This window comes from Podarcis liolepis (assembly GCF_965112155.1).
Source record: "Podarcis liolepis genome assembly, chromosome: 1".
Lineage (NCBI taxonomy): Eukaryota > Metazoa > Chordata > Lepidosauria > Squamata > Lacertidae > Podarcis > Podarcis liolepis.
Genome location: NC_139554.1, coordinates 60,218,446 through 60,242,872, shown reverse-complemented (window position 1 = coordinate 60,242,872; position 24,427 = coordinate 60,218,446). Strand labels below are relative to the sequence as shown.

At 40.7% G+C, this 24,427-nt stretch overlaps 1 protein-coding gene across 1 annotated transcript in view; it reads right to left on the bottom strand.

The window, feature by feature from the left end:
• Nucleotides 1-6,830: 6,830 nt before the first annotated feature.
• The window catches only part of PRMT3 (protein arginine methyltransferase 3), a 58,905-nt gene continuing 41,308 nt past the window's right edge, over nucleotides 6,831-24,427 (bottom strand). Inside the window, exons 14-16 of the mRNA XM_083464562.1 lie at nucleotides 16,899-16,949; nucleotides 16,634-16,721; nucleotides 6,831-7,629 (exon numbers count right to left, since the gene is read on the bottom strand). Of these exons, the coding sequence (XP_083320688.1) occupies nucleotides 7,520-7,629; nucleotides 16,634-16,721; nucleotides 16,899-16,949 (249 nt within the window). The 3' untranslated portion in view covers nucleotides 6,831-7,519. The remainder of the gene's footprint in view (nucleotides 7,630-16,633; nucleotides 16,722-16,898; nucleotides 16,950-24,427) is intronic.

The window sequence follows — 24,427 nt, the reverse complement described above, 5'->3', positions numbered from 1 at the left end:
AGTCATGTTGGCCACATGACTCAGAAAAACTGTCTGCGGACAAATGTTGGCTCCCTTGGCCAATAAAGTGAGTTGAGCACCGCAACCCCAGAGTCGTTTGCGACTGGACTTAAGTGTCAGGGGTCCTTTGCCTTTTTAAAGGCGCTTAACTGGTTTGAATGAAAAACACTGATTTATGTTTGAAAAGCAGCATCATAAGGGATGATGGGGAGCAAGGTAATAGGGATGGTGGATGCTTAACCCACAACTTGTTTCACTGGGGAAGGGGACATTGGTTGCTCCAGATCAGTTCCTCACTGCTGCTTGAGGAAAGCTCATCTTATAAGGTAATGAATCTGAGGTTTTACAGTTGTTTTGGAAAAATTAGGAGCTATGAATACCTTAGAAAATCTCTCTTTTAAAATTTTGGTTAGGTGGCTTACAGACAAAAGGAGTGAACCACCACTAGTAGTTTCCTTATGTTTCTGTTTCCAATGCAGGAATCAATTCACTCACATGGGGAAAGCATAGCTTTACTACAGTTCCTGAATAGCAGAGAAGTTCCGCCACATGCACTCCCCCAATCCAATTTTCCAGCTGAATGGACAGTGGGTTAAGGCTATCCAGTAATGTGACAAAGGTCAATGCTATTAAGAGATCCTCCCCCACCTAAGTTGCTCATTACTAGTTCATTGCACACTTCATCGAGAGGTTCAATAAAAGCTCAATTGTATATACAACTGAACTTTGTTAAGTTCAATAACCATGATGCAACATTAGCCTTCCCTCCGTTATTCCCAGATGCCAGGAGAGACCCATAATTGGCCTGCCCCACATGATCATATCTTACGGTCCATGTATCTAGCATGTGAGTTTGTCCACCCCCTTTCCTAAAGAGAATCACTGCCACAGAACATCAGAAAGCCGAGATGGAGAAGAAGTTAAGAAATTTGGTTTGGCATTTCAGAGTGAGTGTTCTTCCAAACTGCCAGTCTTTCTGCAGACAGCAATAGGGAAAAATCCATTTAAATGCAGAGTGAAAGATCATTGTTAACCCAAGAACCAGTAGACTTAACCTTTCTTTCTACCCCCTCTCCTGGTTGCCAGCTCTTCAGTTTTTGAACACCTTTACAATTTAGTAGCCATGTTGTGAGTTTTAGGTGCAATCCTAGTAAAAAATACAATTGGCCAATTTCTTTTTTATTTTTTAATATTTTTATTGATTTTACATAAACAAACAAAAGATAAAAACACAACATGTATTCTCAAGTGTAGTCAAATTACTACAATTGTCTTTCAAATATTTCGCATATTTACTCCAGTCTTTCAAGAACTTATGGTCCCGTTGGTTACAAATCCTTCCTGTCACCTTATCCAATTCTGCGGAGTCCATCAGTTTTATCTGCCAGTCCTCCTTTGTCAGCAACTCTTCTTGTTTCCATTTCTGTGCCAACAATATTCTCACAGCCATTATAAAAATAACTTTTTATCTTGTCTATTAATGTCCGTACCTACAATACCTAGTAGAAAAGCTTCTGGTTTTTTAACAAATGTATATTTCAATAATTGGCCAGTTTCTTCTAGATAGTTGAGCTAGAGGAAAGCAGTGCAATGGGACTTCCCCCTTTCACACCTCCTGCCCCTTCTCAAATCTGCTCTGGAGGGATGAGAGAATAGTGGAGATCATTCCACCAGACATGCAGAAATGCTTGTGCTGACAGAACAGTATCCTTAATGCTGAGTTGCACCAACCACATAAAAATGATCAGTGTTAAGCATCTTAAAACAAATGTCAGTGTCTGAATATCGGTGATGCTACTATAAAACACAATGGAAACCATTTTTTGATATATTAGACAACTATCTGGGTGCACCAACTCCATTTTGTTCTCTAGAGCTTTATTCCACTACATTATACACATTTCCATGGGAGTTTGAGTCGTACCCAAGTGGAAAATCAAATTAACTTGTTGAGTAATTTTTATTCCTCTTTAATTTGTATGGGCCCCATTAAGTGGCTTGGGTTTTTTGTATGTGTTTTGCTTTGGTTACCCACTGCCAATAGCAGTAGGCACAGCAGCAGTGGAAAGTCAAAAGCAGCACTGAGCTCATTCCATGGTACTTGCATTTAGTTGCTATAATGGATCATTTCATGTGCTGCCACTGTTACCAGCATCTATCTGAGATGGTTGGAAGTGTTTAGTAAAAACCTTAACAGCATCGCCTTCACTTTCCCCAGCTGCTTAGGCAAGTTTATCTTAGCATGGCAGAATGCCATTAGGTTTTCCAACCCATGGTGCAGATTATCTTGAATAAAGTCCCCAAATCTGGAACTCAATTTATTGCTATTTTCCCTAGGACCAGCTGAGGACATTTTGGGCTGCATCCAATGTTCTCTGCTAGTGCAAAGGTTCTTTAATGTTGCACAACCAAGGAATCCAACACAACAATTCTGCTAACAGAAATGAATTGTGTAACAGATTGCACAAGCTATTGTACAACACAGTTAGCAGCTACTTGCCTATGCATTCTCTTGTGCAACAATGTCCTGATGGCGCAAAATGTTTTGCTATCAGAAAAAGTATATTGCTAAGTGATTTCAGCTTAGCACTACATTGGATACAACCCTTTGTTGCCTAAGATGAAGGGCAAGTTGATTGTCTTCTATTTCATATACAGAAGCAGACTGGGGTAGAAGTTGCCTCTTGCTTCAAAACTGACAGAAGACAATAGCTCAATTGGTAGAGCATGAGACTCTTAGTCTCAGGGCTGTGGGTTTGAGCACCAGGTTGTCTAAAAATTTTCCTGCATCGCAAGGGGTTGGACTAGACCCTTGTGGCCCCTTCCAACTCTACAGTTCTATAATTCTGTGACATCAGCATTTCAGCTCAAGTGGTGCAATGCAAACTAGGGTGCTCAGGAAGAATGGCAGGAAGCAGCAGCACGCACAAAGTAGGGTTTGCTGCCTGAAGCAGATGATCACTCTGCCTATTTGCAGAGGCAGCCTTGCAGTACTCACATGTGAGCGAAGGACCATGTTTGGTGACTATTGCTTTTGCTGGGATTTGACCTAGTCCAAGACACTGACAGGCCCATGGGAGTTTATCAACTTCCTTTTCTGCTTCCCTGTTTTGCTCGATACCTCCTGTAGCAAGGAAAGTAGGCCGAGATGACATGACTTCTCACACTTGATCCCAATTTTCTCATTTAGTAGCCTCTGTAGGTCCTATGTATTTCAAGTGTCCCTTGTTTATGAATGATACTAGAGGCTGCACTTCTAAAGCAGGTCAAAGTCTGCCTAAGGAATACGTATTGGGAGATGGTGTAAGTATTACTCTGCGGGTGGAGGCAGCACTTGTGCTCTTAAGGAGGCCCCAGAAAGCTCAGCAGGTGTAACTGTACCATCAGCAGTTTTTCACAGTGTTAAGAAAGGGTGGATGTGGCAAACACCTTTGATCTGCAGGATCCCAAACCCTTGTTCCCATGACACAATTCTGAAAAGGGGGGCAGAATCCTACACCAGTCCTGGAAAGAGTGTAGTGATTTTCTATCCATTATGTTAATATCAAAGGGAACATTAGCAACAGGGTGGTGGACAGAGCAAACAAGAAAATTCCACCACCTTCCATGCTAGCCAGAGTGAGGCAGCAACGATTAGGAAGTTCTTCAGCTGGGATTCCCCCCCTCCCCACATTTTAGCATTGCCCAGGTAGCCTTGCATTCTTCAGTATGCCCCCCCCCATGCAGTCCAACTTCTCCATCAGTAAGCACTCTTATATAATCATACCACTTTGACATCGTCTGGGAATAAGGATAACCCTCTCTTTTTAAAAGATCTGAATCAGGCGGCTGCAGCGATTGTATGAAATGATCTGTCATGCTTCTCTGCATTCCTTTACCCATTAGAACATTGTCGAGTTTAAGATTAAGCACTCTTCCTGCTGGATCACAGGCCCTGCATCTCATTAAAGTAAACACACTATGTCCTAGAGAATTAAAAACAAAGGACAACCAAGAAAGTGTGAGATGGGGGAAAACCCCCAAATCTATTAAAGGCCCCAATAGGTGGCTCATTTCTTAAGAAAAGACACAGAGCAGCCGCCATATTAATGGCTTTCCCTTGTTCAATGACAAAGCTATGCTCAGTTTTGCAGCTCAGTTGCTGACACACTCCGAAATCATCTAGTGGCGTATTATAAATGGAAAAGTTCCCTTGTGGGGATAATACTGTTTTCTAGTTCCTTAGAAGCGTGTTTTATTTCTTTATATACACTTGACACCCAGAAATAAATCCTATTTTATACTTTAGCAAAAATAACCAGGAAAGGTTGGGTCAAACTCAGTTCTGGATAATACTTCTGAATTTCTGGAAACTCCACATGTATAAAACCGATTCTAATTTATCCAGGAACAACAACTAAAAAGGCATCTGATGAGTAATAGCTTACCTCACAGTCCAATAGTTTTTTCTTGCTTATTCTCTGTGATAGGGCTCCTGTGTTCTCCCCAGTGTAACATAGCTAGCTTTTGGAAAATATGTCCCCAAAAACAGCTTTGAAAATTATTTTTGTATAGCCCATTGCAAAATGGTAGTAGATGCAGATAATAATGGGATTTATGATGATTATACTGGAGTATTTGCCCATTCTGAGTAACTTATAATTATTAGATACAGGAGTTTACCCTATAGCACTCTTCATGATTACCAGACCTGGTGCCTATATATAGCAAACGTTCCATCTTCAATGGCTAGTCATATCATTGCCTTAAATAGTTAAAGGAATCATTAAATATAAAAACAGTCTGCACAAACTGTAGTTACATCAGCTAATGACAAACCTCTTAGCTTTAATAGCCCATGTGGCTTTGCATCATTAATAAACTATTTAGTGATGTGATTAATTTGAGATCTTATTTTTAAGTATTAGCACCACTTGTAAGAATTTATTAAAAGAACAATTTTCTTTAGTAATGAACTGATGGGAAAGAGGTTGGTAAATTAAGGGGCAAAGATTTTGGATGCAAAAGCAAGTTCTAAAAATAGGAGAGTTAGTGACAGTTTGTTAGACAAAAATGTACTGGCCCACACCCTTGAGAGAACAATCTTTGAGGGACATGAAAGGGCAGTTAAGCACTCTTGGTGGAACATCACAAAATTATCCCTGGTGACTGAACTTCATGCAGAATCAGTTTGCAGTGTTAATTCCCAATATGGCCCAGGCCATAGCCTTATGAAGACAGGAGGGAAAGAAGTGTTCTATACAGCTGTTCCTTGAAAGCAAATTTAGCCACCTTTCATATTTCCAGCCAATGATTGCAAATGCATAGAGATGATCCGTAAACTGGAATATATTTAGAGGATGACAACACAGATGGTTTGGGGATAGAGAACAAGGATGTGAAGAGCTGGAGCTGTTTAGCCTGGAGAAGAGATTACCATATTTAAAAGGCAACATGACAGTTTTCTTCCAATATTTGAAGGGCTATTACATAAATGGGCCAAACCAGTTTTCTGTTGCTCCAGAGGGTAGGATCTAAACCAACAGATTCACATTAAAACAGGAAATGATTTAGATTAAACATTAGTAAGAATGTTCCCAACTGCACTGGCTGTGTTGACATTGGAGAAGACTTATCTCTGAAGATTGCAGTGGTGGTCTCTCATTTCTAAGTGGGCATGCAGCAGCCTCTGCTTAAAATCTCTTATTGGGTGTGCTGCAGCAGTGGATTTCCTGCTAAATAAGATGACCTTTGCAGTTCCCTCCATCACAGATAAGAACACTTTAAATGAGGGTGTGTACCCCTTTGGCTAGGATATGGGTGGCGCTGTGGATAAAACCACTGAGCCTTGGGCTTGCCGATCAGAAGGTTGGCGGTTCTAATCCCTGCGAACGGGGTGAGCTCCCATTGCTCGGTCGCTGCTCCTGCCAACCTAGCAGTTCGAAAGCATGTCAAAGCGCAAGTAGATAAATAGGTACCGCTCCGGCGGGAAGGTAAACGGCGTTTCCATGCACTGCTCTGGTTCGCCAGAAGCGGCTTAGTCATTCTGGCCACATGACCCAGCCCTCAGCCAATAAAGCAAGATGAGCGCCACAACCCGAGTAGTCCATGACTGGACCTAATGGTCAGGGGTCCCTTTACCCCTTTGGCTACGACTAGCATTTCCCTGCTTCCCAGTTCTGTGTACATGTCAAGGTGGAGGGCAGGTCACATGCAGATCTTTGAAACAGGAAGAACCTCCAGCCTGCTCTAAAGTTCATCTCAAAACACACTCAAGTACCTCACTTGAATTCTCTGCAATACATAGAGATTGAAGGAGAAAGTGACTAAATGGATAGCCGAGTGTCCTTGAGGTGACAAGGATAATTACCAAAAGGCTAGGGGCAGTCATTCCTTCTGACTGCATGCTGGAGGGCAGGAAATGCATTAGATAAATTCACACTAAACCTATTTAGGTGCCTGTTTCATGCTGCCATCTTGCCCTCTGCACCATTTGTTGTAAAGACACGCACATAGCCTCAAACATCTAGTAGTGAAGAGGAAAAGAATATTTTTCTAAAGAGTTACAGAATGCTCACCTATCTTTCATGGTATTGCAGCAGATTGCACATGACTTTTTTTAAAAAAACTATGTGCCCATTTTTGCTATTCTTTATTTCAGGTAGCCAAAGAATCCAGGTGCATGTTAAAACCAGACTGGTCTTTAACTCAAATCAATGTACCATAAGCAGCAGTACTGATTACGAATGGCAATTGCGGTATTCTGAATCAGTTGGAGTGTCGGCAGAAAGGCAATAGTATGTCATGCGCATTTGTCTTGTTACAGTTTACAGATTTAAAGTATGACAGTCTTAATGGGTGATGGGATTTTATTCTGTATGTAGAAGGGCATATAATATCAAGTGTGACAAGTTAGCAAAACAATGAATTGACAAGACTGATACCTCAAAGTCTCAACAGGTGGCTCAATACAAAAATCTCATAGTCAAGACACATAATAAATTTATAGTGTCAATACAAAAAACTTTATTTTTTCAGTTGTAATATAAAAATACTTGAGGAAAAATAATGTTTTGCCCATCTAAAGGAGGTCAAAACTGGGGGGGGGGGGGGGAATTGCAATAAGTAAATTCCACAAGATTCCTTGTCAAGAACCTTGACTATGTTTCTAAATACTTAATTATCCAAGAACGGTATCCAACAATGCCATGTTCAGAGTAGACCCATTGAAATAATTTATTTCATCAAATCTATTCTGAGTACAACTTAGTATGATTTCATTAACAGGTCAAAAGTATTTTTTAAAGTTGCGCTGCTTACGTCCATGATAGCAGACTTGAAATAAACTTAATTCCCTCATGGTTTCTTCTTCTAACTGCTTTGGATTGTATGAAATGGCCTGCAGAGAAGAACCAACAGTCTATGGGTACACACTTTCTAGCACTATCATTTCCAGAAAAACGTATTTCGAAGTTGTTGATCCAAACAACCATTGTTTTTATTCATTTTATACATTTCAAAGCCAGCTGTGGAGTAGTCCTCACTGAAGACTGTATGTCTGCTTCACATTTTTCAGTGAAAGTGTAATGATGAGGGAACGTGGATCTTTTCTGTTTTTGTGGACTGTTATCTTTCCTTTCAGTTCTTCACCTACAAAACAATGCACAAATGAAGCAACTTTATTAGTTTACCAAGGAAATGGTTACACACAGTGTTACTAAATTTGCATGCACAGTGGCACCTGCTTCATTGAAGGAACTTGTTATAATATGGTAACAAGTCATGACAATTGAGATCACATTTGGGTGGCATGTTTTTGAATATCTGGGTAGCATATTTTTGAAAACTTCACCATCCTATTAATGCAACAGTAGGAAGAAAAGAGTCACCCTTAAAACACTACAGCACTGGAAAAGTCCTTCTGCCTTTTGATTACCAGACTGATACCCACCACTTCCAAAAGATTTCCCTAATGAAAATTCTGCACACACTCACATAAAACCATAAAGTTGGTTCTCTCCTGCTCAGAGATAGGTTTAGGGAATCTACTTAATGCAACACCATTGCTTTGATATCCCTTCAGTTGTTGGAAACTATGACATATTTTGTTTGACAGCTTTCTAATGATTTTAAAACAGAGATGGGGCTAAGGGATGGGCAGAGATAGCAGGTAAGAAGTCAGCTAAGTGGCTACATACTTTTGTGCTGCCTTTGACCTTTAAACATAAACGCATGATATCCAAATTGGCACCTAGCAACCATCCTAAAACCTTTGTCAAGGAAACAAAAAGCAATCACGCTTGATAACCTTCTGTGAAGTCTCTGTCAGGTTATCTAATGGGAGATGGAGGCACAGGTACTTTAACAAACTGAAGATTTTAACAACCATACAACCATGCTTTAAAAAAACAAAACAAAAAAACCAAACCACAGCCAAAACATCACAGCATTAGATAGGCAAATCCATCTGTTTGCAGTAGTCTGTCCTATGCTTTGTAATTGCATGAGTACCTAGAAATGAACTTTATAGGATTTGGCTAAAGGGTATTTTGAAGAACTGCCTGTATTTAAGGAAGAACCAAATGTATTTATTTTATATTACAAAGGAAATTGTTGACTGTTTTTGTTTAAGATTTGCCAGCTCTTTCAGTAGGTGTTTAGTGCAGATATTTTGGCAATGTACCAAAAATATCCTGCTTATTTAAATATTATCCCTGGATGTTTCAGCCGAATTTGTTTGTCCCAATCCTTCGAAGTGTGTTTAATTTGCTATTAAGCAGTTGCTTATATTCCACCCCAGAGACAAATGTGCTTCAGCAGTGAGCAAAATCATCATTACCACCTTTTATGTATCTTTAGAGGTTTTCAATTGTTTTATTAATTTAGGGGATGAACATAAAGCTGCTAGTATAAAAAAGAAAGAGAAGTAGTTTAGTATAAATTTTGAAGACAGCACCAGCACATTTTATGTAAGAGCAAGTGTTTACTTGGCGTTAAGAGGAACTATAGCAGACTGTACAAAATGGAGAGCCACTGTACCTTCAAGGGATGAGGGAAACTTGTTTTTATAACCAAACACATTAATTCTACAACATGTATGACAGAAGTCTAGATGAGCAATGAAATGAAAGGTTTTATCTGATGAAGACGATAGCATTAAGAGAATTTTGGAGCCTTGGGCTGTAACTTAACTGGGAGCAAGCTCCATTCAACTCAGCAGAAATTAATTCTGAAATGACATATGTATGGGACTGTATAGATATATTCTATGGAATGGTGGCACTAAGCTTAAAGCAGCCTGAATTAAGGCACATTTTGGCGTCCCCCCAAAGTGGCTTTCCTATTCACTCTTCAAACGAGGAAGTGCAACTTCCTGCATATTTTATGCCTCTCCTTGTACAGAAAAATTAGCAAAGTCTTATCTGTGCTCAGGCACTGAAGACTGTCAGAAATGACTAATTTATTTGTCCTATTTATTTTTCTTCTAATAGTGTAGCAGTTCGATCTGTTCCCTTTATATAAAGCAACACCCCTCCTTGTATCTTTTTTTTAAATTGCGTTTTTAAATTTGAAATATAAATGCAATAAAAGAACGTATTCTAGAACTTTTACTCCAAAACATTTGGTCCATAGGAAATCCTGTTTTTTCCTTCTGCAGCCAATCCAGCCCTTTCTCATAACTCTTTCCATCTTCTGAGAGAGCAGGTAGAGAAATGAATCTTTGTGTCTCCTTATGTCACAAAACATAATTTTGCAAATTGAGCCTGGAGATTTCGTGAATACATTCATGCATACTCAGTTACCTTTATAACATTGCTATTTGTATGTGGTTCAAAACTGCATGAATGCATGAATCCTTGGGAAAGGTGAACCTTTACTAAAATCACTGCAGGGCAAATGATTACTGATGGCTATTTTAAATAAGCAGACCTTAAAATATCCCATCCAGATGCCTCATGCGTCTTCATAAGGGACAAATGCATGAAAAAATCAGCATGCTGGCAAAGTATAATCAATAGTTTCATAATTTATGCCAGATTAACTAACGCAGCAGACATGGTTTGATTTTTTTAATTCTGTTCACAAGTAGTCCAGTAATTTGTTATGAAAATAGGTAATGTACATTTGGCATAAAAACATACGGTATGTGCTCTCCATTTTTGAGTGACTGGAGAAAGCCTACGTAAATCATGGCTTGATCTGAATTGTTAGTGTAAAACAAAAATATGCATACATGTAATGGGTGGGAGTATCCCCTTAGAAGAGCTATCCCTATTCTGGAACCGGGTGACTCTTTCATGTATTAAAATATCAGCTCCTAAGTAAAGATCTTCTATTAATGTCATGTGAACAGGACTAGAGATTGGTTTGATGAGAAAAAGTAAGAAGAAGGGGAAAAGCCTATTTGGTACCACATGTGATGTTTTCCAGCCCCCCCTCCCCCCGCCTTTTAAAATAATTGCCTTTAAAGTTGCAGGACTGCTTTATTATAGTATTATCTTGAGTAGCAGGCACTCTTTGTACTTGGGAGTCTTCATAAATTCAAGAATATAACTAATCTGACCTTTTTAGCTCTATGGAGCACCATTGTTTCCTTTGTCAGAAGCTCTGAGAAGCACATTCAATAACTGCATAAATACAGAATTAAATCTCTGTGCTAGTTAATATTGCTGACAGGGGCCTTTTGTGAAGTCATCATAAGCATTCAAGAACAGCAAGACCATACATGCGTCGGAATGCAAGGCACATCTGAACCCATTGAGCTGATGGGATTAATCTTATTCATTGTTGTGTATGACCAGTTATGCAACAGTGAAGAACTGAGGCCTTTTAAAAAAAAACAATTCCAAAAGAAAAGAGCAGCAGAAGAATTGAGGCCCTAAAAAAAACAACCCTTTCAATCCCCCACACCCCAAAGGCAGCAGAAAACTAATGATAGCTGAGAACTGAAGGTGTACCAGTTCATAAAAAATTAATTTGAATGATGCAAAATCTAACTCAAAATAATTTTGACAGTATTGACAAGATTTCACAATCATTTGGCATATACATAAAAGAGGCTGGTCTAAAACACACACACACACATGTATAGAATTAATATGCCCAATATGCGCCAATCTGCTCACAAAAATATCCTATGTCTGACAGCAGCACACAAAAGCCAGCCAAAATGTCCCTAAAAAGGTGGACAACCAGATCCTACTGTAGTTATAATTCTACCCCCTGGGAGTTTTTATCAGAACACACAGCCTAAGTTTAATTGCATAAAAATGAATTAAATTTGCTATTTAAGCAGCTCTAGTGATGCATACCTTGAGGCAAGCTGTAAGAGGCAACATTTCTATAACAACCTACCACAGCTTTCATTAAAGGCAGCCCCCAGTTATTTATAACCATGTTAATTGCATTAAGCAACCCAGACAATCAGTTTAATTCATTGTCATGAGGAAGATCTTCTCCTTTTCCTCGCCCCAACAGGCCACGTTAAATCTTTTGTGCCCAGCCATTTCCGTTGCTAAACTAAAGCAATGGCTGTGTAATCATAACAGAGAGGAAGATCAGACCAATTAATCAATGCCATATAGATATAAAATGACTGATGTGCTTTCAACAGCTCTACTGCTCTTATGCCCTGCAGAAAACGCTTCCAGAGACTGAGCTGCATCACCTATGCTCAATAAGATGCAAGGAAGGCACAAGTCATGTCATGGTTTGATCAAGACTGAATGCATTATCTTTCTACTGCAGTACTGTCATTCTTCCCTTGGAGAACACTTAAGTTGGCTTTGCATAGTAAAAAGTACAGCAAACAGGAACGGAACAAGAAGTGTGCTGTTTCTGCACCATACAAAATTAGTAGGTTTTTTTCCTCTTAAAAAGGCACTGCTCTATGGCTGAGCATGTTTTAGCATTTCTGCTCATGTATTGTTGAGCCTCTTGCTTAAACCGAAGGGCGACTCAGTGACACTACAACATACTTATGGGACAAACTATTCATATGATGTGATATTATTTGTTTATAATATTTATTAGACACCCAATTAACAGACTCTCTGGGGATGCACAAGATGATTCAACCATTCCCAGTGCAAACAAAGGGGGAAAGAGAAGACCATCTCCAATTACAACAATTAGGACTCAATTACAGCTCTCAGACAAGACAGAAAGTTTGTGGGATTATCATGCAAGTACAGAAACAGTACTCAAATGGAGAAAATAGATTGGCATGACTACATTTCACTGCACCCAACAATAAAAGGCTAGAAAATGCCATTGGGGATCCAGAGGAGCTCCTCTGCCTTGAGCAGAAAAGATTGGTTATAGTAGCCTTTTCAAATGTTATGGCCTGTGAAATCCAAGGGATCATGGAAACGGCCCCAACGTGAAGCACACAGTAGCAAAAAACCAATGGGACAACAGTAAAGGTAAAGGGACCCCTGACCATTAGGTCCAGTCGTGACCGACTCTGGGGTGGCGGCGCTCATCTCGCTTTATTGGCCGAGGGAGCCGGTGTACAGCTTCCGGGTCATGTGGCCAGCATGACTAAGCTGCTCCTGGCGAACAAGAGCAGTGCACGGAAACGCCGTTTACCTTCCTGCCGGAGTGGTACCTATTTATCTACTTGCACTTTGACGTGCTTTTGAACTGCTAGGTTGGCAGGAGCAGGGACTGAGCAATGGGAGCTCACCCTGTCGCGGGGATTCGAACCGCCGACCTTCTGATCGGCAAGTCCTAGGTTCTGTGGTTTAACCCACAGCGCCACCCGCGTCCCTTCTAAGTACAGCTGCTATAGAAATCTTCAAAGGTGCTTATCAGTGAAGCAGAATCAAATGAAAAAAGGCACATCCAAATACTGCAAAAAACAAACTATAACCGATTTGAACTTCAAAATGTATGAGGACCAGTGAAGAAAAATAAACAAATGGTTGTCTCACCCCAAAATAGGAGGTAAAAAGTATGCTTAATAGGTGCAATGTGCAGGAGGAGAAGGAAGAGGATATAGGAGGTTTCTAGGGAGTGGTTAGTAAGTAAGGTGGAGTGGCACAAAAGGTGGGGGAGGCAGTGGCAAGGACATGAGGATGAAGGTGAAAATGGGTGCAAAGTGGGGCTGCAGACTAGAAGAGAGAAGTGGCTCCAGAAATGGGGTTGAGAAACTTGGTGGCATGGGATGGGAAGGGGGTTAATGGAGGAATGGTAGGGGAGCTGACAAGCAAAGGAGAAGCTTCTAGTATTGTACATTACATATTATCTTTGCTGGGGTGTGTGTGTTAAGTTGAAAAGGCATCTCTTGCACATTACGGAAGCCATGACCTTAAGGGGGGGGGGGGAGTTTTGTCCAGAAAGGATGCAAGTCCCAATGAACTTCATTAAAGCAGCCAAGATTTGGTCTGCATAGTGCAAAGTAAGATTTGCAAAGTAAGAACTGGTAGGAACTGATATGAATGAGTGATGTTCCAGAATATGATGGCGATTCACAGTGAGGTACAACAGAATGCTGTCACCATGCTCCATTTGTTCGTAATACCTTGCTGCATAGCTAAATGACAGAAGAAAGGGCAGCCTTAATATGTTATAGACAAGGGGAGCTATCCACTTTGAAGGGCATTTTTTGAAGTACATTCTTGACTGACATAGATATGCCCCATAGATTTCACAAGGCTACCTCATGAATGCTCAATGGTGTTTTTATGCAAGAACTGTCTTTAGCTTTGAAGCCTACCACAAATTAGAAGTCTTCCAGCTCTTAAAAGTTTTTTATTTCTCGCCAAAATAGAAAGGATATGCTTGAGAGCATCTCTGACTTACCAGGCTGCGATCTCAACCTAATGTTTAATATAACTTTTCTTGAAATCTTTTTTTTAAAAAAAGGATTTTGCACTGACTTACTCTGAACGGGAGAAAAACCATTAACTTGAACCAAAAAAAGAGGGGGGAAAACCACACAAAACCCATTAGCAATAAAACAGCACATGGTTGCATTTTATGTTCTTGATAATGCCTTGCAGTGAAAATAAAATGTTTGTTGTTTTCCACAGCAATTTAAAAGGTTGTACACAGCAGAGCAGTGCAGCCAAAACTCGTCAGAGGAAAACACTTTTCTGAAGACCAGTTCAGCCTTGGTAGTTTAATATTCTAGGTAGGAGAAAATATGTACACACGGATGGACATTTCGAATGTATATGTCACCTGATTTATTCTGTCAAATGGGCAACTACTGCAAAAGTCATATGTGAAGTAGCCTTGACACTCTTCTTCCCTATGGGTTGTGTTCAACTAAGTTCTAAGTTCTGAGTAGACCCACTGAAATTAATGAATGCCACCCACTGTTTTTAAATTATAAAGACATATACACTTTACTGATGAATGGGCTGGTAATGAAGTGTGCTGCTTACATGCAAGCCTGCAATATGAGGGAGCTTTTGACATTGAGATTTGGACATATCCCCATGTTTGGCACCCCAAGAGGGACCAGAGAGATAAATCAGAGAGATAAATCAGAATTATTTTTTAATAATATTTGAGACTAGCTTACTGTCTCAAAAGGAAATTAGCACGTTTACTGAAAAGTATTAAAATCTATAAACAGCACACTAACACCAGTTTGAGCTTAGGAACGCTAAAACCAGTACACAAATTGTTCTTAGAAGCATTCCTAGGAACCAAGAGGAAAACTAGGATGTGAAAAAGAGAGGCTTTGGGTTAATTGGGTAAGGACATTGGGTTGAAGAGTGAAAGTGGTATCACAGTGCAAAAATGAATGAAGTTGCTTGTTTGCAGAAGGAAAAGGGGAGGTTATCAGGGAAGTTTGGCTAGTGAGGTTTTTGGAATGTTTTTAGGTGAAAATCAGAAGAAATTAGACTTTGAGGAAATGGCTGCTTTCATCTTCAATCCCTTTTCTCCTACACCCACTTTTTTGCAACCCTCTTTGTACCCCCGTTTCCCCCTTCACTCCCTTTTTAACTCCACCCTGAAGGGTTAAACAAAAGCAGAAGTTCTGGTGGAGAGTAAATTATGTATGGATTCTGGAACACATGACAAGGAAATACTGATAACCAGATTTACTGTGATCACTGGCATAGAAAGATCATGCACTTATTAGGTCCATATGCTCAGGGTCTAAGATTGTTCTTAAAGTCACTGGACCTTAGTCAACAGAGTTCTTATAGTAGATTAGACACCTATTTTTTAATGTTAAGCGTGTTCTGACAAATGCCACTGCACATTTATTAATGTAGAACAAGCAAGAAAGGTCAGCTAAAATGACCTGTGGAAAAAAGCTAGTTAGGAGCCTAACACCGCCACATCCAACTCAAGCACACATTTGGAGTTGTGGCACTGGGCAAAGAAAGTTCCATGTATGCCTGCCTCAATACATGAAAGTGCATCTTCCTGGACTGTTTGCTCCATTTCAGGAGCCCAAGAGACTACACTCAAAGGGAGTCTTGTGTTCTTCAGGTTAGATCAGGTACCCTCCAGGTGTTGTTGGATTCAGACTCCCATTTGCCCCAACCAGCATGGCAAATGGTCAGGCATCATGGGAGCTGTGGTCCAGGTACATCTGGAGGGTACCATGTTGTCTACCCCTGGACTACACATAGATCAAAAGCAACTAAGGCCTGCTTCACTAAGAGGCTACAGTGGCCTTATTAATTCTTTCTTCATGCACGGCTTCTACATGTGGACAAGTGGGCAGTGGATGTCTACCACTGGCCCTGCTCCTGACCCTGGATACTGCACTGGTCATGCCACATTTGGTTGCAGTGCTCTCTGCAGGAAGGGAGGGGAAATTTAATAAAATAGACAAGTCTACATATGAACAGCTGCTCCTACGCTGCTTTCCCAGCCGTGCAACCAGTACCATCAGGGGCGTGGCCAGAAGCACAGTTCCACTGCAGAAGCTACACATGGAGAACAACTGTGTGTGCATATTGTGTATTTCACCACCCCTGAAACCACTGCATATGAATGCATTTTCCTTCTCTCCCTTGGTAGGTTATGGCCCAACACACTCTTCCTTGTGTGTGAATGTGGGTAGACTCTGTAAATATACACTACTTGTACATGAAGTGTATGCTCAACCAAGAAACAAGTTAAGTAATATGGCCAAGTCGATATTCTGGTCAAATTTGATTTAAGCAAACAGTGACCTGCTCTGCACATGTAATGCGAACAAGTCATTATAAAATGGTATGTAAACATCACTACTCATTGGGGAAATAAGGTACCAAAATCTTTCTTGGACTCTTACAACTCCTGGCTAGATGACAGGGGTTGCAGTTTTGATTGCTGTCATGTAAAAAGTCCCTGCATGTAGAAAGCTAGTATATGAGGGAGAAATATTTTTACCTAGTCCTCTTTCTTTTGTTCTACTTGCCTATGTGCAGAGTATGTGTATTCATCTATCTAGTGAAAGAGCATTCATAATGCAATGCTGCATGAGGCAAAGTCCTTGTAAGCCTCTAGTCACATTATTTTGGTGAACTAAAAGCAAGAACTTTCACATATAGTATAAGGCAGGAGGGAAATTATTATTGGATGTTGTGCAGGAAATTCCCAAGTGTTTACTATCAGCATTTGAAACAAATCTGAAAGCGTGTCAAGAAGAATCTAGTATTATAGAAATTATATTAAGCTAGGGGAAAAAATACTGTACCTTCTTCCACAGAAATTGGGTTCTCCAAAAAAAATGCTGTTTGCTTCCAGTGTGTTTTGGTACAGCAGGGACTAGTTGAGAACAACACCTGCAGTGACAGAGTTCAAAAATCTGTGATGACATACAAGACTTAATATCATGCTACATTAATCTAGCACACATACATTAAATGCTTGCAACAGCAAAACAGACTTATTCCAAAACACCTTAAGGCAAAAAGCTGACAAAATATATATCTTTAAATTAATTTTGAACATGTACTCACTGTTTTACTGCAATTCTTCTCAAAATATATATCAAAATATCCAGCAACTGCCTGCAATTTAGAAATAAACAAACATCAGCAATCTTCACATTCATTATCCTTGAAGTGTTTCTTGATATCATCAATATAATTGCTGGAAATAATATATTGAGTAATACCAAGTTCTTGCTTGGGCACGGGCATTCAAAACAAACTGAAAACTCAACCACCTTGATGTCATTCAGCAAATACAACGGCTCCTTAGCATGTTGTTTAAGGCCAGCAAGTATCAAGGGTTAAAGCTGTGGCATTTATTCAGTTAAGGTTTGTCCTTCCATTTTCATTACTGTAATAGAAGCAATATTGTTGTGTTTCCGGGGTATGGAGAATGGGGAGCTACTGCAAATACACTGCTCAGAATCAAAGTAGAAATGAAAAGACTACCAAAGCCAACCAAAACTGTCCCAAAAATGCATTCATTTGTCTGGTTACTTTAAGAGAGCCCTTGCCTCTGGTGCATCAAACTGTGTTGCAGAAAATGCATCAGATCATCAGAAGGAAGTAAGAAGAGCTTCTGGATATGGTCAGGCCAAAGGCCCTTCTAGTCCAACAACCAGATGCCCATGGGAAGTCCCCAAGCAGAACTTGAGTGCAACAGAGCTCTCGTCACTTGTGATCCCAGCAACTGGCTTTCAGAGGAACACAGCCATCAGGGTTAGTAGTCACTGATGGCCTTATCTTCCAGGAATTGGTCTAATCCTCTTCTAAAGGCCTCACTACCTCTTGTGACACCACACTCCCTAGTTTTTGCTACATGCCTAAACCACAAGAGGGAAATGCTACATACAAGTCCATTTAAGACCACCTTCCAGTTGCAAGAACAATGGAAAGCGGCCTACATATTGCTAAACACCACAAAGCCTAATTATGCTCTCAATCCCACCCCAGTCAATAAGCATGGATTCAGTAGATATAAACTCTAAAATAGATACAAACTCTAAAATGTTCCCTCAAGTAACCATGGCTAGTGAGCACCTCATGGTTCCTTTCCCCACTGTCTGCTGCTGACTGATGCAACTTTCAAACAGAAATCTGTATCTGCATGTGGGCAGCACTCTCTGTACAAGAACATGGATGAAAGGCTGCTCGTGAAGGACATCTGTCAAACACCCCACCGCCACCAAGAATGAAGCATCGTTCACAAGTTTTCCTCAGTAACTGGGAAGTTTTAAATTGCAATTGGTATTGATAAGCACCAAACGGTGACAAGGTCCTTCAAGAATACACCAATAAGTGAATACAACAATCTGGAATGGTTCTAGTGTTCAGTCATGTTCTAGCACTACCCAGTCCAAAGCACTAAAATGATGCACCTATTTCAGAGCACAAGGGGACTCCTACTTCACAGGACTTTAGCCAGTACTTTACCTTACCTAACAGAATGCTAAATCCTGACGAAGCAACTGCAATGCTTCTATATTCCACAGGCTGGATCCACAGTGTGTCCCTCCCATGAAGTGAAAGAGGCCCAGATTCAGCAGAGCCTCCCACTGGAGAAAGGGTAGGGAGACAATTTTCCCCTGTTTTCCCCTTCCCTTTCCATCTCCCTACCCTACCCAGCTCATGGCCCTAGAGGGTTCCTCAGCCTTGCACTGTAGTTTTTCAGGGGGCTGCAGACTCCTCCCTTTTCTCCATCCAGCAGGGGCATCGTGTGAATGGAGAAATACTGAATAAGCAAGTTATGCTTTTTACCTATTTGGGTTTCTTTCCTCATCACCCCAGGCAATGGAACAAACACATTCCCCTCCTTTGCATTATTAGCAAAGTGCTCTCTACTGTCATACAGGAAGCTGGGAAGCTGCCTTATATCACATCATGCAACAGATCTTTCCCTCTCCCCGCCACCCCTAAAAAGCCTCTCCAGAGAGTCACCCCACATTGTGGGCTGTGTTCCATAGGGCTGCGGGGGGCAAGGGAATTCCCCCAAATCTGGCACAGAGGTCTTGCACTTTGCACATCACCGTCAGCAATGTTTCTTAGGTCTTCCCAAGTCTCTGGAAAGGCTGGGAGGGGACTCTAGGGGAAAATATACATTGTGCAAGCTGTCTTCTGTTCATGAAACGCTGCATACACTCCTGTGTTTTAATTTTCCTACCACATGAGTGGGCAATTTTAAAACACACTGAGAGTTATTCAACTATATTTTACTTAGAGTAGACACACTGAAAATAATGAACATGACTAAGTTAGGCCCACTAATTTCAACAGGTCTACTCTGAGTAAAACTTGGTTGAATGTCTGCTATTCAAGTTTCCTCTTTCTGTGCAAATTGCTGGATTCTATGGTATTTTATATTCTGTTTCTTTCCCGGTTGTGGAACTGTCTGATGTATGTCAAAGCCACAGTCGGAGACACAAATATCTTTCGGGGGTTTTTTATTAAAGGGGAAGGCTTGCTTGAACAACTAATGTTACGCCATTCCTCCCACTTTAGTTTTCTGTCTTCCTTCTTAAAAGTTGCATATATCTTTTATCTCTTAATATTACAGACTGGCTGTCGGAACGAAAGACCAGTGTACTTCCCCACAGTTCATCTTCTGCAGAACCATTCTAATTGAGACTTGCTATATACATTTGAGAGATTAGGTAGCTTCGTAATTTAGCAGAGCAATCATTTTTATTTATTTGACCTTTTATCCAACATTATACGAACAGCTTTGAGACAAGATACAAAATATATTTTTTAAAGTTAAAGCAGAAAGGTCAGCGTAGAAAATAGAATATAAAGAGAATATATATAGAGAGAGATATATATAAAGAGAAAATAGAATATAAAGATAAAAACTGCAATAAAACTGAAAATGGTGTTGACTCTTAGAAACAGTTACTTCAGGTATTATTTTGTTTTACATGCAAGTGACTTATGCTTGCTTTTACCTCCTTCCCCACCACAGCACTTCGTCTGACAACAGATATATAGGCCCCCAGAGAAATAATCACAATAGACTCCAGCATCTCCACTAGAGTCATTCAAACACTATTCTCTGAACAGTAACCAGTAGGAAATTGAAAGCAAACACAATGGGATTGGCCGTATATAACTGAAGATCTGGCCTATTGAGCACTGCGAAAGGATGCTTTTTGTTAAAGATACACCGCAGTAGAGTAATTATTCAGCCTTCTGTTCTCAACATCCCATCAACAGACAGAACTGCTCTGCATGTTGAGGGGAAGGCGGTTGTTTTGAAAAGTAGGCAAGCAAAAAAGAGCAAAGAGGTTAATGAGATGTAGAAATTCACCAAAAAACAACAACAACCCCACACCAAATTTCTCCTGCTCATAAACCAAGTCAGCTATGCAGAGGGGAAAAGGAGGAGCACCAGAGCTGCAAATGTGATCATTAAGCCTGTATGCAGACCTGTGAAATCAATTCACAGACCAAGCTGACATTGAAATATAAGCCAGGCTAGTTTGCCTTAATGTAGAAATTCTCCCAAATATATTACTGGGAACATGTAAATAATCAGACATCAGTAGCCATAATGTAACCAATCTGGGAACTGCAAGTACAAGGTGTCTCTCTCTCTCTGTGTGCATGATTTCTCACACAAATCAAATATATTGCAGCTCTGTGCCTTAATTATTTGTTCTGTTGCCACAGCGGGGCACAATTTTATTCACAGAAACCACAAAATAAGCAGTCTCTCTCTCTCTCTAAAAAAAATAAAAATCAGTGTCTGTTGAAGATGGTTAAACACCCACAGTTTACTCATTCGTTATCCTGTATTTCAGGCTCATTTTTATTTTTTTAAGAACAAAGCAAAGCGCAGATTTGAGCAAATGTCAAATCTGCTTCTTCATTTACCTGCGCCGCTTCTCTAGGAAAACACTTCTGTTCCCAATTGTAAATCCCTGTCTGATTTATACAAACCCCTGTGAAACCAGTTAAAAGCAATTTGACCAATTCACTTAGGAGAGAGGAAATTAAAAGTTACCATCATCGCTATCAGCTGCAGGGAGTAATTTATCATTTTTGTTCCTCGTCAGTATCGTGTTCCAACAGCATGCAGCTAGAGCAGATACAATTAGGCAGCTGGCCACAGAAGTAGGAGGATAATGTGCTTTTGATGGAGTTTATCCAAGCATGGAGATGAAATGCTTGTAAGCCATGCAGCAGAGAGGGAGAGGGAGACAGACAATCACTATGTTCTTGGTGCAGAAATACCACTTTTGTTTTTAAAATGATATTTCTTAAATGAAAACAACTCAGTACCTCAAGATTACTGAATGATTCTTACTCTTCAAAGGGGGAGGGGGGTACTGAAGAAAATTTACTTCGTTTATTGTACCCTGTACAAAGCCTCATTCAATCTCAAAAGTAGAATAACTGAGCATATTAGGTATTATTCAAGTAGTCTTTGTACCATACTATTCAAAGTTTGATACTGTCTGAAAATTAAATCATCTTCAGCCTTGTATAACTGCTTCTCATATGGAAAAGCGTTAGATTTTATTCCTTGATGAAAACAGTTCCTCTTTCAATTCATCACTTCCAAGTTGGGGTCTGCAAAGATCATGGAGGGGAAATAAATGGCGGAGAAATTCTCTCCACCCTCGTATAGTAGTGAATTGCTGAACTTTGCAGCCAGATAACTAGATTCCTGCTCACCTAGCTCTAAATCTCAGCAGTCTATTGCTATAACCTAATTGACCTATAGTGGTGATACCTGAGATTTGGGTCTAATAGTAGCTGCCTGGCTTGCACAATTTCAACAATACAGATTGAGGTAGGAGGGTATTTTCCCTCCCACTGGAGAGTATATGAGAGTTTCGGTGTAAAAGGGGCCAACATAAGTATGTGCCATGCACCCCTGACGTCAATAATAATAATAATAATAATAAATTTTATTTATATCCCGCCCTCCCCAGCCGAAGCCGGGCTCAGGGCGGCTAACAACAATAAAACAGTATAAAAGTATAACATAAACAACACTCTAAAATCATTCATTGTAAAATTAATTAATTCAGGCCACTGGCAACCATTGGGCCAGAGCTCCGCGAAGATTGCCGAGGGAGGGAGTCAGGCTGTGCCCTGGCCAAAGGCCTGGCGGAACAACTCTGTCTTGCAGGCCCTGCGGAAAGATGTCAACACTCCACCCCCAGGATAACGTTAAGTTGTCGGGGTGAACAAGGTCAATATATGCTTAATCCTGTTTTCTTCAAACCACCACCACCATTTCCCTCTAGCTAACACAACAACATTTAATGCATCCAAGACAGCAATGAGCATGGCAGTCCTTAGCTTTTAAAATTACAAGCAAATAAGTTCCTGCATATCTGTGGAGTTATCCAATCTACCACCTCCTCTGTGGGTGAGCTGGAAGTTATGTGTGGAGCAACCTGAGTTTGAATCAGAAGAGAAAGCAGGGTTAAAATTTGCATTGCCTATCCTTACTACTCCCAACCCTGAAACGAGCCAATCATGTGGCAGAACTCTCAGCAGTCTTTAAAGGGCCCTCAAAGACAGATTCCATGCTTTTAGGGTGAACCCTACATGTTCACTCAGAAGTAAGTCTCATCATATTCAACAGGGCTTACTGCCAGGTAAGTGGGTGGAGGACTGAAGCCTTAGCCATATAGCAAAACTTAATAAGTAACATTTTAGATCACTGCTAACACCACCAAAAACCTATCAACAGCAATTGATACTGAACTTAATAAAGGTAAAGGTAAAGGTACCCCTGCCCGTACGGGCCAGTCGTGTCCGACTCTGGGGTTGTGCGCCCATCTCACTTAAGAGGCCGAGGGCCAGCGCTGTCCGAAGACACTTCTGGGTCACGTGGCCAGCATGACAAGCTGCATCTGACGAGCCAGCGCAGCACATGAAAACGGCGTTTACCTTCCCGCTAGTAAGCGCTCCCTATTTATCTACTTGCACCCGGGGGTGCTTTCGAACTGCTAGGTTGGCAGGCACTGGGACCGAACACCGGAGTGCACCCCGCTGCGGGGATTCGAACTGCCGACCTGATTGGCAAGTCCTAGGCGCTGAGGTTTTACCCACAGCGCCACCCGCGTCCCTAACTGAACTTAATAACTGATATTAACTAAAAGCTTCTCACAATACCTGTTTTGTGCTAGGGAGGAAACCATCTATCAAGCACATTAATTTTAGTATGTATACTGTGATTTCAATCAAGTAAACTTGGGCAATTTAATTTAGTTTTTTAGCCTGCTTAATCCCAAAAGCTCTGTGAATGTAGCAATATATTAAAGCTTGATTATCAGACATTTTAAGAGTACCTATGGGGGGGGGCAGATATCCATGCACATGATGCGCTTCTATTTCTGCTCTTTGCTTACAGAGCCCATGAGGTTGGGTAAAGTGGTGGAAGCTGCCTGTTCAACTGCTTGCAGAATGCTCCCTCTTGCCGGGAGCATTCCAGCGCATGACAGTGCCGCTCATCTTCTCTGCCCCGGGGCAAAGAAGATGAGTATTAAAGCATTGAGGAATGCTCCTCCTCTCATGTGAGGCGTGGTGTGGCAGGGGGGCAGGGAGAGGCACATTCCCGTTTCACCTCAGGTGGTGAAATGGGATGGGCTGCACGTTTCCTTATATATGTGAAATTTCAAATTGGCCTATGGTGAGAACATGCAAACACATGGTCAGCTTGGTCCGAAATGAATTGCCAAAAAGACACTGAAGAATAAAATGGTTGTATGGCTCGAACAGCCAAAATACAATTATTTACGGAAATCTGAAATGGTTATTTTGAGTAAAATTGTTCACAGGCTTCACAACCCACTTTGCCTAAACACACACCTTACACTTTGCTTGTATCTATGATAGAGATGGGAAGTTGACATATAAGGATTGGGGAATGGCACAGAGGATCAGGCCCGCAATAATGGCGGCCTAGAGTTCCATTGCACATGGCAGGTGTTTGGGTCATGAGAAAGCAGGGGGTAGAGGAGAACAGGCAGATTTAAGAAGAGGGAGGGAGTGTTAAAATGTTAATAGCTGCCTGTTCCAAGATGGGTAGGAATTTCACAGTGACCTGCAAACCTGGGTCAGTGACTGTATATTAAAGTTCTAAGAGTGGCTGAACATGAATCTCTAGATATATGCCAAAGTCTACTTTCCAGTGTTGTAGACTGTGCCTGACCCATAAATATCCCGAATTTATAGTTGCAATATGGATTGATTGGAACTCTCCCCAAATGGTTCTAAAAATAGAAATATTGCCTTGAAGAGCAACGCTCAACTTCCTCTTCCCTTAAGTTTCTGGACTAAATCAAATAGAAAACACACATTGTGGTGTCAGTAACTAGACACAGTATTCCAAGTGTGGACTGAGCAAGGCATAATAGAGTGGAACTATTACTTCGCTTGATCTGGACACTATACTTCTGTTGATGTAGTTTGACTCTGAACTGAGACTCTAACCCATCTTTCTTCAAAGGGGAAAAACAGCCACATTAGTTTTAAGACCAAAAATGTTATGACATTAAACCTTTATTCTTGTATCTTAACCCAAACTAAAATTCTACATA